The sequence below is a fragment of the Chinchilla lanigera genome, unplaced genomic scaffold, assembly GCF_000276665.1.
Source record: "Chinchilla lanigera isolate Chin_1 unplaced genomic scaffold, ChiLan1.0 scaffold00031, whole genome shotgun sequence".
NCBI lineage: Eukaryota > Metazoa > Chordata > Mammalia > Rodentia > Chinchillidae > Chinchilla > Chinchilla lanigera.
Genome location: NW_004955432.1, coordinates 1,293,581 through 1,307,521, shown reverse-complemented (window position 1 = coordinate 1,307,521; position 13,941 = coordinate 1,293,581). Strand labels below are relative to the sequence as shown.

The 13,941-nt window shown below is 40.5% G+C and overlaps 1 protein-coding gene across 5 annotated transcripts in view; it reads right to left on the bottom strand.

Moving 5' to 3' along the window:
* Positions 1–13,941, bottom strand: part of Zcchc6 (zinc finger, CCHC domain containing 6) — a 62,169-nt gene that overhangs the window by 22,864 nt on the left and 25,364 nt on the right. For all 5 annotated transcript variants that reach the window (XM_005387913.2, XM_005387915.2, XM_005387914.2 and 2 more), the window contains exons 12-17: positions 12,002–12,182; positions 9,676–10,676; positions 9,152–9,302; positions 7,499–7,585; positions 6,791–6,891; positions 5,119–5,176 (exon numbers count right to left, since the gene is read on the bottom strand). In XM_005387913.2, coding sequence (XP_005387970.1) covers positions 5,119–5,176; positions 6,791–6,891; positions 7,499–7,585; positions 9,152–9,302; positions 9,676–10,676; positions 12,002–12,182 — 1,579 coding nt within the window. The remainder of the gene's footprint in view (positions 1–5,118; positions 5,177–6,790; positions 6,892–7,498; positions 7,586–9,151; positions 9,303–9,675; positions 10,677–12,001; positions 12,183–13,941) is intronic.

Sequence of the window (13,941 nt, the reverse complement as noted above, 5' to 3'; positions counted from 1 at the left end):
ATATGGTTTTTAGATACTATGAAATGTAATGGAATATGAAACTAAATTGTTTTTCCTAAATACTTCCTTTTTTGTTTGTTTGTTTGTTTTGTTATTTTTGGTTTTTCTCCGGTACCGGGAACCGAACTCACGACCTTGCGCTTGCCAGGCAGGCGCTTTTGCCGCTGAGCTAAATCCCCAGCCCCCTAAATACAGTTTTTATGCTAAAGTATCCATGTAAAAATGATGTAAACCTAACCCTGCATTCTCTAGGACTGGTGAGAGAATTCTACTATTAACAAGCATCTGGGAAGACTTTTCATACCAAGTTGACATGCATATTTGAGTCACAAGGAATGAAAAGGAGTCACTACCTTCCAGGAACTTACTGGGTCCTGAGTGCACGTGTGCTTGCAGCGTGTACACAGGGTTGCTAGTCTGACAAACATCAAAAAAAAAGAAACTGCTACAAACTCTGGACCACACAACATTTACTTATTGTCTCCTTAAGACCACGCCTCATTTGGAGAGGAGCCTATGGGGCAGTAACATGAATTCACACATGAGAAGTTATTTACTATTGAGCTAGAAGTTTTAAAAATAAAACAAAGGACTCAGCTTCAATGAGAGAGAAGGGACTTGCCTGAGCTAGGCTTTCAAACAGAGCAGAGCTGTGGAGATATACTGGGTAAAGGAAACTGCACACGGAAAGGGTACATGTCTGAAACAACGCCATGCTTGGGGAATGTCCATGGAACTATGCAGGCTGGAGAAGACTTGGGGAAAGGGATATGAGTAATAACAGATGGGGAAGAAAGTGGGTACACCCAGAGACCCCCTTACGTTCTGTTAAGAATTATCCTTAGAGAGACATCGAGAAGCCAGTGAACTGGCCGGAGGTCAGGAGGTCACTGACACATTTAATTCAACAGTGCCCCTGGCTATGGACACACTGGGAGTACTGTGGCAAAGGCAGGTTGACCACTTACGAAAGACATCTGGGCCTGAAGAAACACAATGGCATGGGAATGAAGAGCTGAAGCAAGAATTATGGGAGCACATCTACGAGTGTACGGGAGCAGCGAAAGAGGCAGCAGAAGCACTAAGGGCTACATTTCCTGATCATCAAATGCAGGAAGAGACCTTTACAAATGTTACCTCCTAGGTAAGTACCACCCTGACCTTACAGAGGAGGAAACACACATGCCCAGAAACTCACTAATCAATGAATCTGGTACACCGTGGAGCTGGAACTCAAAACGCGATCAGACAGCCTCTATAATTCACTGAATCAAATCTAAGTCAGGCTAATGAGCATGTCACCCATTTTGTTGATTCCAAGGATGCCAATGTCTATTTTCAAGAAAGAGGATTCAGAAGGAAGGGCAGACAGTGGTGGTGCTTGCAGCAGCAGGGAGACAGTAAAGAGAAAGAGGAGTTCATTTGAGAGGTCAGAGCTTGAGTTTCTTCTGGGAGAGTTAAGTGTGATGTCTAGAAAGCAGATACCACACTTCCTCCAAAACAACCTAAACAGACAATAAGCCCTAGTGTGATTTTTCAGAATGCTCGTTAACATAAGCACTCCACCCACAAAACAAGCCTTCAGACCAGATACAAATGTATATGTGAACAAACTCGAGACTTACTGCCAAGTGACTAATCTGAGTATAGACACAATGTGAAATAACATTTTCCGAATTTTGGTGCCTCCAGTTTTTTGTTGTTTTTGTGTGGACTACCATTCTTAACTGTCATCATTTTTGTTGCCACTTCTATCTTGAACATCTTCAACTGATTTAACGGACACTCCCTGAGGCCTAGCCTGCAAAAGGTCCTGATGTCAGTGAACAAGTCATGGGGAAAAGTCACTGACAGCCGTGCTTCCAATCCACTACAAGCAGGCTACATGGACAAGAAGTGCTCACTTAACCAGAGTGCTACTGCTGGGCACGAGAGACTGGGGCCAGTGGTTCTACAGGAAATGGAGTCACAAGAAATTCAGGCTGGAATTCATTGGTTGGAGGGTTATGATGATGCTCAAGAAGATATCATGACTGTTTTTAAATAAGTATAGATTATTGTATATGAGAAAATAAGACATCCCCTGAAAATAAGCCCTACTGTACCTTTTGGAGTCAAATTAATGTATGACCAGTCTTATTTTCAGGGAAATACAGTATATTGTGATCACATCACAGAAATTGGGAAACAAGTACAAAGATGACAGAAGTTATTTCCGGGAAAACAGGCCTGTGTGGGACAGAGGAACTCTAACTCACACTATGGAGAAGAGGGGTACAGAAGCTCCACCTAATGACTCTTTGAATGTGTTGGGTTCTATACAGATGAGAACAGGGTGCTTACAATGAGGCTGAGTGATATCCTGGGATCACAACAGCAGCAAGTGGAGGTCAGGATCAAAACCACAAAGCTGGGGCTGCGATGCAGCTCAGTGGTAGTTTATGCTTTGAGTATAATCTGTAGCATTGAAAACAAAAATGTCACAGAGGGGCTGGGGATTTAGCTCAGCAGCACAGTGCCTGCCTGGCAAGCACAAGGTCGTGAGTTCGATTCCCAGCACTGGAAAAAACAAACAAACCAAAAACCCCACAGAATCTGATTCCAGAACCTTAAGCAACTACTTTGCTTACTGCCTCTAAATCGGATGAGCCCCTTTTCCATCTCCTTCCTGTTTAGGGACTTAACACTTTTACTATTACACAGTACTGACGAGCCTGCCCCCTAGGGCTTACGCGTGGCAAATCATCCTGGTTCTATTTTATCATCCCAAAGATTCCCTTTTTAATCCATATTCTTACTTTCTACCCAGTGAAATTAAGGTTTAGTCCTTAACCTTTCCAAAGATCCTTTGGCATTCTGTTTTATTTTTCATATCAGTGTCAGTGTCTCTCACGCTCTTGATATGAAAACTCTTATTTCATCTTCAATCCTGACAACTTCTTACTTCTAACTGCTTGTTAGGCTGTTAACTCTTAAGAGATTATACTGGCACAGCAAATCAAACACTTCCATACACTTTCAACTGTTTGCAGGTATTTCCTGCAAACATTCCCATTCCTCAGATACTCAGATATCAACCTCAACCCATATTTCCTACCTATAGGTACCAAATCAAGAAAAAAAAAATCCCTCTGGAACCACTCATCTTTTTACTAGCATTCTGAGCCACTCTGCCCTGATACCTGTATTGCTCCTTCCCTAGCACAGACTATACCCCTTGCCCAAAAAGCTTATGTTTTGCTTCAACTGAAATTTTAGTGGGCTCCAAATATCTACATTTCACCTTATCTCGTATTTCCCACTTGAAATCTCTCTCCAAAGGTACCAATCTTCTCACCATCCTTTAAAATATACTACCATAATCTCCATGTTCAAATCTATGCATGCTTAGGAATGACTTCTCTTTCCATCCTGGAAAAACTGTATCATCTGAGATCACAATATCCCCACCTCTTTCGTGACTATCCCCACGCAACTCTTTCCCGTGCTCTCTCTCCTCAGAAGTTATTTAGTGCTTATTTGAGCCTCTGTCACTCATTTGGTGACAGGTGAACACTACTTTACATTTTATCCAGTTTGTGAGATTATCTTACTCCTTATGATCCAAAAGCTGTCCAAAAAAAAAAAAGCTGTCCAAGAAAAGACGTAATATTTTACTTTTTCACTATTTTTAAGTGCCCAATGCTGAGCACACAGTACACACTCAATAAATGTTTTAGATATAGTCCTCTAGCTGTTCATAAATTGCTGTGCATGTAATTGGCATTCTATGACTATTTATGTGTGCAAGTCATTCCTACTCTCAAAACAGTTTGTCTTTCACCATGCTTTATCTTGAGGAAAGACACACTGAAGTACCTAGGGGACAGGAATATGATGTCTGCTCCATGATCTTAAATGGCCAGAAAGAAACTGAGAGCAAGCCGTGATCAATAAAAAGTTGAAATTTAGCTCATGACTAAAAAAATCCTTGTGGTAATAAAGTACTTAAATTTCTTTGCATAACCTTTGAAACGAAAACAAACAAAAAATAATCTTTAAAGGTGGAATTCTGAGGAAAATGCCTTTTCAATGACTAAAGAAAATTTTATCAATGTACAATAAAAAAATAGACAAAATGGTTACTTTTCACTCAGCATACACCAAAAGTAACATTTTTTCAGGTATTTAAATAATGTGGTAGTCAATTTATTTAAACTCCTAGAAATAAAAATGGGGGGAAGCACTCAAGGTGTATGTCTGTGAGTGTCCATGCCGACAATGTAAATCCAAGTCGACCCTAGACTGAAATGTAAGACAGCTTTTCACAGATAGACCACAGATTTTAAGCTCCACGAGGACAGGGACTATATCTTGTTTACTTTTAATTCCGACTCAGAGCATAGTACTTGTCAAAGCACATTTTTAAAAGATGCTTTTCCATGTGAAAAGCCCCACAGCTGCCCCGATAGCAGAGGAAAGTGCCAGTGCTGTTTTAGAATATGTTAGTGACCCTGTGCGTGATGTGCAGGACCCATGGACCTCGCAGCTGTAAATACTTGATGAACCACTGCTCAGCTCTCCTCGTTTACAGGTACAAGAGCCCACACGAAGCCCAGGTCTTGCTCGGAGGGGATACAGTGGGTTCAGCAGAAGAGCTGCAGACCCAGTCCCCACACTAGGGCTTCTCCTCATCTCACTACACACAGCTTTTAGCAACTCCCATGCTTTGCCTTACACAGCATCAACAGCAAATGATTCCAAAACTTTTTGTCTGACGTACTTTGTCCAGAAATAAAACAGCCAGGGAACATTATGCACACAAATATCACAAATCCTATGTCTTTCCTAGACAGTCGTGAAAGACATTTTAATGACATTAATATAGCAAACATCCTACAAATGAATGACTATACAGCTTCATTAGCATTAGTAAGTGGAAATACGCAAAATACTAATGAAAAAGATAGGAGTTTTTTTTGAGACAGGGTCTTATTGTAGTTCAGGCTGGCCTTGAACTCACTATGTAGCCTAGGCAGGCCTCAAACTGTGGCGATCCTCCTGACTCAGCCTTCTGAGTGCTGAGATTACAGGTGTGCAAAAAATGGAAGTATTTTTATAAAAAATTTCCAGAGTTACCTGAATGTTTTCTAAGGACTCTTGCCAATTCTTCAATAGTTCTTACACAGTCTATCCCCTGCAAGAAAGATGGTACAAATGACTGAATTAAAACTGGAATATAGGCTGTTCACAGTTTCCATTATCTTCAGAAATAATGAAATTAATTTCAACCAAGTGTCAGTATGCATAGGATGTTACCTGAAGACACAAAAACTGCTAAATATCCTACATCCTAATTGCTTCTGGAGGTGCAGCAAAGGCTAAAATCCATCAGGAAGCCCAGGGGCCCTGAGCTCCTCAAAAGCCTCTGTCCCACAGGTGAGGACCTGCACTCTGTTTGTGCAACACTCTCACTCAGAAGCATCATATGACCAGAATGTGTAATAGGAGGCACTGATGTCCCGTCTTACTCATTCTGGGCAGACCTTCTTTACAGTTCAAGAATTGATGACTTGCTGTGGAGAGTGATGAAACACACATTCTTTCTCCACAGGATTAGCCAAAGTTATAATGTATCAAGTTAAAGTCACATAACAAGCAAAAGTATTTCAAGTAACAAATAAATCACACTTAAAACACTTTTTCTGCCCCTATCAATGTAAGCTCATTCGATGCCTACATAACATCCCAAAACATACTTAGAATTTTACTTTAGAAATGCCCTCAAAATTAGTTTATAAGCCATGTTTTTTTTTTTTTTTTTTTTTTTTTTAAAAAACCAAACAAACCCCACTGGGCCCAGTGGAATTAGCGTGTCATCTCGCTCCTCGGGAGGCTGGGTTGCAGGATCACCAGTCTGAGGTAGCCTAGGTGCTGGAGATGGAGCTCAGTGGCAAAGTGCTTGCCTCACAGGCACCAGGCCTGTGGGTTCAAACTTCGGTACCACAAATAAATAACAAGGTTTCAGCACTTCTCAGATTTTACCTTTATGTAGTTTTTATAAGGGCTTTCAGCACACCCAGAGATGGCAAACTTGTTTTGTGGGTCATGTGGTCTCTGTCACAGCTATTAAATTCTGCAGTCACAGCTTGAGCCACAGGAGAAATACAAACGAATCGGTGTGGCTCTGTTCTAATAAAACTATTCACAAAAACTGGCTGTGAGCTGAACTTAGCACACACTAACAGAGCAAATATTCTATAAATGAGTGGCTACACAGCTTCATTACGCCAGTGTGCTGACTCCTGACCCACACGACTGTGCACAACAATCCCTGAAGCGAGAAGAACAGAAATTATTTTGTTTTTATTTTATAGATTTGTACCAAAGACCCCATGTTTATGTACTGACGAAGCAAGCTTGTCTCAAATTCATGTCTCTGGACTGTACAGTTAGCATTCTTATCATGTACCACATGCCTGCCTCGTCAGAAGAAATTACAGATAACTTTGTGTGGCTGTGCACACCCAGTCCATCTAGTGGCCAGCCCAGTGGCGCAGGACAGAAGGTTTGACTTTGTGGAACTCCTCGGTGTTATTTCCAATCCATTCATACTGTGAACTAAAAGTACAAGGCTGCTATTCTTCACATTCACTTTTAGGCTTCTCAGGGTATTTGCCTAAGGGGTATGGCACGTGACATACACCACAGTTTGCCCTGATAGATTTGGAAGAGACCAAGCTGCGCTCTCCATCAAGAGTGGTTAAGTCCCATTGCCATAGCAAAGGCAGGTTTTACGTGGTTACTGTACCTCAGCGGTTTCATGTCCATTAATTGTCATACAGATGTCAAGGTCACTCTGTTTGAACCCAAATCCATTTTTGGAGGAGCCAAACAAGCTCAATTTAGTTCCTGTTAGGAATATATGCAAAGTAATAACTAATTACCTGAATATATTTAATTTTTGATCAAAATGGCCCTCTCATGAATCAAAAACACCCAGTTAATAACTACCCTAGCTCATAACTGTTTTCTTATAGTCATTTATTCTAAAACATTTTCCTTTCAAAGTTACTTTCACTTACAGACACAAGCTATACTTGTCACAAAAGACGAGCAGGTACCACTTCATTCTCAAATGCAAGGTTTGGCTTTGTGGAACTCAGTGGCTCCAAAAGAATAGAGATAATTTCAGCATTTTTAATAATGTAAGTTTATTATTTTCTAAATGAATGTTCTTTTTAAAGATATGAACTTTAACCATAATAGTAAATGAAATTCATTTGTGGCCCCTACCAGGATAAACTCCACATTACTAATATCTTTTCTTTTAGTAAACTGATTTGGCACTGGATGAAAGCCCATCTACTCTATATTATAGAGCACCCGAGACGCTGACCCCACAGTCACTACAAGGTCATCTCATTCTCAAAATTAACATATTCTGAAATAGGCCCTTATTTGAAAGGAGGGTCACATCATCTTCTGTTTCCTATAGATACCTAAAAAAATTACTTACCTGGAAAGTCTTGTCTTATGAAACTCTCTAGGTTTTGTCGAATATGTTCACGAGCCTGCTCTTCTAAAGTATTTGGAGAAAAATCCTCTGTTTAACACAGACACATAGAGGAAAAAAAGACAACATTCTTTGAAAACACTAAAAAATACTTTTTAGAAAATAAAACCTGCAAGGTTAAAAAAAAAAAAAAACCCTACATTTTGTACCTTTTCAGTAGACAGCATTAGCAATGTAAAATAAACAGTCCTTTCTGCTTGCTTGCCTTTTTTGTTTTCTTGAGTCAGGGTCTTGCTATATAGTACAAGTGGCCTTTAACTCCTTATGTAGCCCAGGCTGGCCTCAAAAAATTGGGATCCTTCTGCTTCAGCCTCCTGAGCACTAGAATTACAGCTGTGTGTCACCATGACTGGCTCCGTGCCCCCCATCCCCAACACAAAATTCTGTCACCAAAAAGCTATTCTTGAAATGCAAACTAATTTGGACGGAAGCTCTGCATCTGAGTTTCCAGAGACTCCCAGGAAGCAAATACAGAAGTGTGTGAGCATGTCCATATGTTTCTCTTTTTTTCTTAAACTCAACAGAACCTACTTTTCTTTTACAGTTCCTAACTACTACAAGGTTCATTTATAAAGAGTCACTGACAACAGGGTGGTAGTGACACAGACCTCTAGTCTCAGCTACTTGGGAGGCTGAGGAAGGAAGATCATTTGAATCTATGAGTTCAGGACAAACCTGGGCAACACAATGAACCAATCTCAAAAAAGAACCCCCCCCTAAAAAAAAAAACAAAACCCAAAGAGCTGATTAAGAACACTCATCTAGGGCACAGACAGACACTTCATGAGGCAGCAACATGAAGCATCAGGTTGCTACACTCAAAGCAGTGGAATGTCTTTTAGGTGTTCTCTCTGCAGAACTTAAAGTTTCTCTTACGCCCAGCTGGTGTTTCTTAAAGACTGTCATGTGGGCTATTAGTGTTAATAAAAAAGTATTCTGTGTTCAAATTTTGGAACTATTACACTAAAGAGTTAAATACGGTAAAGGTGGTAACTTGCTAAATATGGTAAATATGGTAACTTGCTCGGAAGCCTTTACTATGCTAATTACCAGTGGAGGATATAGCTCTGTGGCACAGCACCTGCTTGGTAAGCACAAGGTTCTGAGTTTGATTCTCAGTACCAAACAAAACAAAACAAACAAAACAAAACAACAACAACAACAACAAAAACAGAAAGAAAAGAAAAAGAAAAGAAATCTACAAGGGAGATGGCAGAGGGTAGAACTACTCCCCACTTGTCCAGGGAGTACTTCTGCTCATGAACTACTATTAAGTCCACCTATAAAAACATTTCCAGGAATACAGTTGGGAAATGCTGGCAGAGAACTCTATAATCTGAAGACCTAAAGCAGGGACTAGAAGGGGTAGTGGTAGAGCAGCTGCTTACCAGGCACAAGGCTGGGGTTGTAGGCCCTGCACTGCAGGGAAAGCAAGCCCCTCTTTGCTCCCTGCCTTTCTTGAGTACTTACTGTGTATTCCAAATGAGACAGGCAGGACACAAAGCACTACTGACCCAATGGAGAGTGCACACTGCTTAGAGTGAGTAAATGTCAATCTACCACTCTGATAGATCAAAAGAAATGCGAGTAACTTACTGTAACACTGGATGCAAACTTGATCTAAGATATAGGAAAACTTCGGTGTTAGTGGTGGCAAAGGTTCCAGCTGGATTCTTTTGAAGTCTTCAGGACAGTCCTTCTTCAGGTGTCCTTCTCGTTTACATAAGTTGCACACTACTGTGGGAGACTGCAAGAACACAGGAAAGTGAAACAAGACATATGATAAAGCTTTATGTGCCAAATAAAGGAGGTCTAGAATCTTTCTTTGTTGTTGTCATTAAAGTACACAGTAAAGGAATGCATTATAATATACAGCCAATCTACATGCTCTGAGATTCGGGACTACCCTTATGATACCCTCAGGAGGAAAGAGTAGTTCCCTTTCTTCTTTGTAGAGTCCCAAAAATCCTAAGAAAGGAAGTACATCAAGTGGTAGTATTAGGATAAAAGACAAACTTGTTAGCTAAAACCCAAAGGGAGTCTTGTTCTGGTATCAAAATTGAAATTATATGCATTCAAGCGATTTAGTCTCCTAGTTATCTAACAGTGGCATTGATTACCTTGCCTTTGGTGAAGATAAATTTACTAAATTCATAGATGAAATCAGACTGATCCACAGGTGAGTTTTCCTCCTGTACATTTTCTTCTTTAAGATTTATTTTATTAAGTTCCGTAAGCAGAGCTCCATCTGCATATTTTCCACACTCTTTCAAGTCCTCATACTTGGTAGGGTCAACTAATCCAACCTCCTCATCAGACAGGGTGTCCTCATCCCCTGATCCAGTGTAGGTATTGTCTAACTCATCTTCATTAGCAATGTCATCCTCGACTTTCCTTTCGTTAATAGTGAGTCCGGGTTCCTTCTCCTCCTCCTCTTCATCAAACTGAATGATTTCTGATGTCGGTCCCTGGATTAAAGGGGAAATGTGGTTCACAGAGTCTTCTAGTGCGCTGGTACAGTCTATACTTTCTTCAACATTGGTCTTGTCATCTAAAGTAGCAAATCCATCACACTTTTTAGCCATGGGATTTTGGAGGCCATCTAATTCTAGAGCACCACCTGTCTCATAATTATGTGTACTGCCACAGGCTACAAGCTCGCCACACTTGCCCTGCCTTCCAATTTTCTCTTTCTCAGTTTTACTTCCTCTTTCTACTTGTTCCTGGACACAGCTTGTGTCTTCCAGATGGATGCTGATGTGTTCATTTCCCATTTCTTCTGTTGGTGGACTTCCAAAGCTTTTTGTCACCTCTTTAAGAGACAGTGCCTGTGCCTTTTGGGTATTCGTAGTTGAAGTGGTAGTAGCACCAGAACTCTGGGCCAAAACTGAGTTTTTAAGCTTATCATCTTTTGTTTGTATACCTGGATCATCATTTACTACTTCTTTACAATGTTCTGAAATACATGAAACTAGGCTCAGAGGCTTTGGAAGACTGGATTTTCCAACTTTATGTGGAAGAGCGAAATATTTATATGTTGTCCTTAAACAATGAAGTATATATTCAAACACAGGTTGATTATTTAGGGTCCTTGCCACATTTCTCTTAACAGAGTAGGGATCTGCAATGAAAAAGAAAACAACTTTATGTGTTTTTATTTAATGTTTTAAAAATTAGCCTGTTGCAGATAAAAACAGATAGCAAATAAGTAACAGTAAAATTTATCACATGCTTTAAAAAAATCAGACTCGGGAGTGAGAAGATACAGTTAAAGAACAAAACATGATGTTTTCTGAAATATCAGCTCTCTGAAGCAAACCCATCCTGTTCAGAACCAGTACCCCTTCCCTATTTTGCTCTGTGACTGGGGAGGCAGGACAGATGTCATCAGTGTGTCTTTCGTGCCCACAGCAAAGTCTTCCCAGCAGGCTTTGCGGCTGAGGGCTCTGCTTGCCCTCAGCCAGCACTGCGGTTTGTCGAGCTTACCTCCACTCTTCTGCCCTGGAAAGCCCCATCACTGAATTGGCTGGACTGAATTTCTGGGGCGAGAGGGAGGCACCAGGAGGAGACACCACTTCTCTCAATCTTTTCTCCTCCCCTAGAACTCCAGCGGGTTAGGCAATTGGCCAGAAGAGCTGAGCCAGAGAAACTGCAGGGGAGGGTTTAAAAATGTGAGATCCCCATGACTCCACAAAGAATTTATGCAAAATGCAAAAAACCTTCTTATGCAACATAAAGCTTGAAAAAAAAAATCAAGCAAAAATAAGAGAATTCCATTAAGGAGATTCTTTAAATTATTTCAAGGAGGAGAATTAAGATTTCTAGAGGGGCTTCAACCTCCTGACTTCGCAAAACTGAGAAGAGCTAATCTATTTAAATAACATGTACAGGGCACAGCAGTGGGTCTTTGATACACTGCTTTCAGTTCAGTGAGCCTTCACTAAAAAAGTCTTTTTAATAAGTTATTGCATATTATTTCTTTTTAATAAGTTACTGCAGTTTATTCCCTCTACTAGAGTGTTATCCAACTACAACTATCAGTTTTCATGAGAAAAAAACGTTTTCCTCACTCTATAGAACTAAATGTCAAGACAATCCATAAAGGGACTCTATTTAGAAATCCAGAAATGAAAATAGTAAAGAGGAAAGGGGAAGTCACACGCCACTGGGAATAATGCAAGTTGTGAAGCAATTTAAAGTAGGGACCCAGCTAGCCACTATTCAGTTGCTTAAGAATTAAGGTACCTTCTGGAGGTACTTAAAAAACCCAGCATGAACCCTCTGGCCCCTTGGAAGGACCCACTGTAACAAATGCAAGATTATATTTATTTCACCTTTGAGATCAGGCCTACCTTACAAGGAGGAGTTGAAAAGAGACTGAAAATAAAAAGCATGCTGTTAGACTGGGACCTTTAAAAAAAAAAGGAATCAAACATTTTGCGATACCTTCAATGGCAATGCGTTTTTTGGGCCAATCCTTTGATTCCCGAGATATGGATTCTTTGACACGGATACTTATCACTAAATCAGCCAGATTAAACTCTAAAGCATAGAATCGCAGCAACTCCACCCAGAGCTGCCCAACTGGTACTGAAGGCTGGTGTTTTATGTCAAACATTAATGATACCTATTAACAGCACAGAGAAACATACAGATTATTTCATATATCAGCTCAATCTGAAAAACCAGAGATCATTCAAGCATCAAATTAAAAAATCTAAAAAATCTTAGCAAAGATATGAATTTGACAAGCCACCTTAATAAATCAAATTAAAGGCTCTATTTCACTTGTGGTAAACAGCCATCACTTCACTGCATCCCTGGAGTCAGAGTATGTTACATTCTAGCAATTATCATAGGAAGAGACAGAGCCTGTTTATTTTCCCAAGCAGCCCATCTAATTCTGATCTCTTTCTAACAGGTGGAGGCCCTCACACAGTTTGTTAATATTCTCAGCACAGGCCTTCCTGTCACTGCTGTGGGAGGAACCTTTACAGGTATGGACACACCAAAATAGACAATGGCTAAAGGACAGAAAAAAGGAAGAACACTCCTCTCATTGGCCAGATATGACACATAAACACACTAAACCTGCTGGTGGGAATTAATTTTAAAGTCAAATAACTCTTGACATCAGAAACCAATATTAGTTTTACAGTCACAGACTTCTGACAAGTTTGAGCAGCACACTTGGTATATAATATTGCAATATTCATAGGATTTAGGGAAGAAAGGTCCAAATAGTGATTCTGCCTTTCACATCTCTTTAACTGCTCAGCAACTCAGCTTGTCCATTCTCAGACTAGCAGTATAAAACAGCGGCTCAAAGCACTGGCTTTGGAATCAGGACAAGCTTAGTTTGAAATGCAAATTCTGTTTTTTTTTTTGTTTGTTTTTTCTCTGGTAGCGGGAACCGAACTCACGACCTTGCGCTTGCCAGGCAGGCGCTTTTGCCGCTGAGCTAAATCCCCAGCCCCTGAAATGCAAATTCTGCCAAGTGCTAGCTATGTAGAATCCTGGTCATGGTCTCTCACTTGTCTAAGACTTGTTTCCTCATCTGAAAAATGGGGATAATAGTACCCACCTCATAGGGCTGTTGGGAGGACTGAGTGAGATAGTGTCTGTAAAGTGCTTAGCACAGTGCCTGGCACACAGTGTTCAAAAAGTGGTCGCTACCATTATCTGCAGAGTAGGGATGGTACCACCTATAACACAGGACAGTTTTGTGGGTTAAATCAGAAGCAAGGGAAAGCATCTGGCAGACTCAGCTGCTCTCTGCACTCGTTCACTTACATACAATCTTTTTAAGTACAAGAAATCCATATAACACTGAAACGTGCTGTCACACTGTGAGATGCTCTAAAGCGGCAATCTAGCACGACTCCCACATGTGACTTGTCACAGGTCGCACTGCTCGTCAGGGGAAGAACAAGTCCCTTGGTCATAGCCATGTGCAACTTCCACAATGTCTAGTGCTCACTTAATTCAGAAGTGGCAGTATAATTAATCTCTCCTATAGCATAAAAATGTAACATTAGAGCATTAGGTGGACTTACAGTAACAGCTTTTTCTTCACATTATTCTTATCATTCACAATGAAAAACTCTTCCGTCCTACTGTATACACATTTGTCTCTGATCACTACTTGTATGATGTTTCAAAATAAATAGTATGGTAGTTTATTAATCAGTAAATCTCAACCACAAAGGTGCTCACCTGGTGGACTTACCAGGCAGAACTGATTAAAAATGGAGGCTGCCTAGGTCCTAAACAATACAGCTGAGGATAAAAAGAAACCCCCAGAAACCCAACATCTTCTCAATTTTACCTCTTTATCCACGGGTTTTTTCGGCTTCACAAAGGACTTTTTTAAGCATCTCACAAAA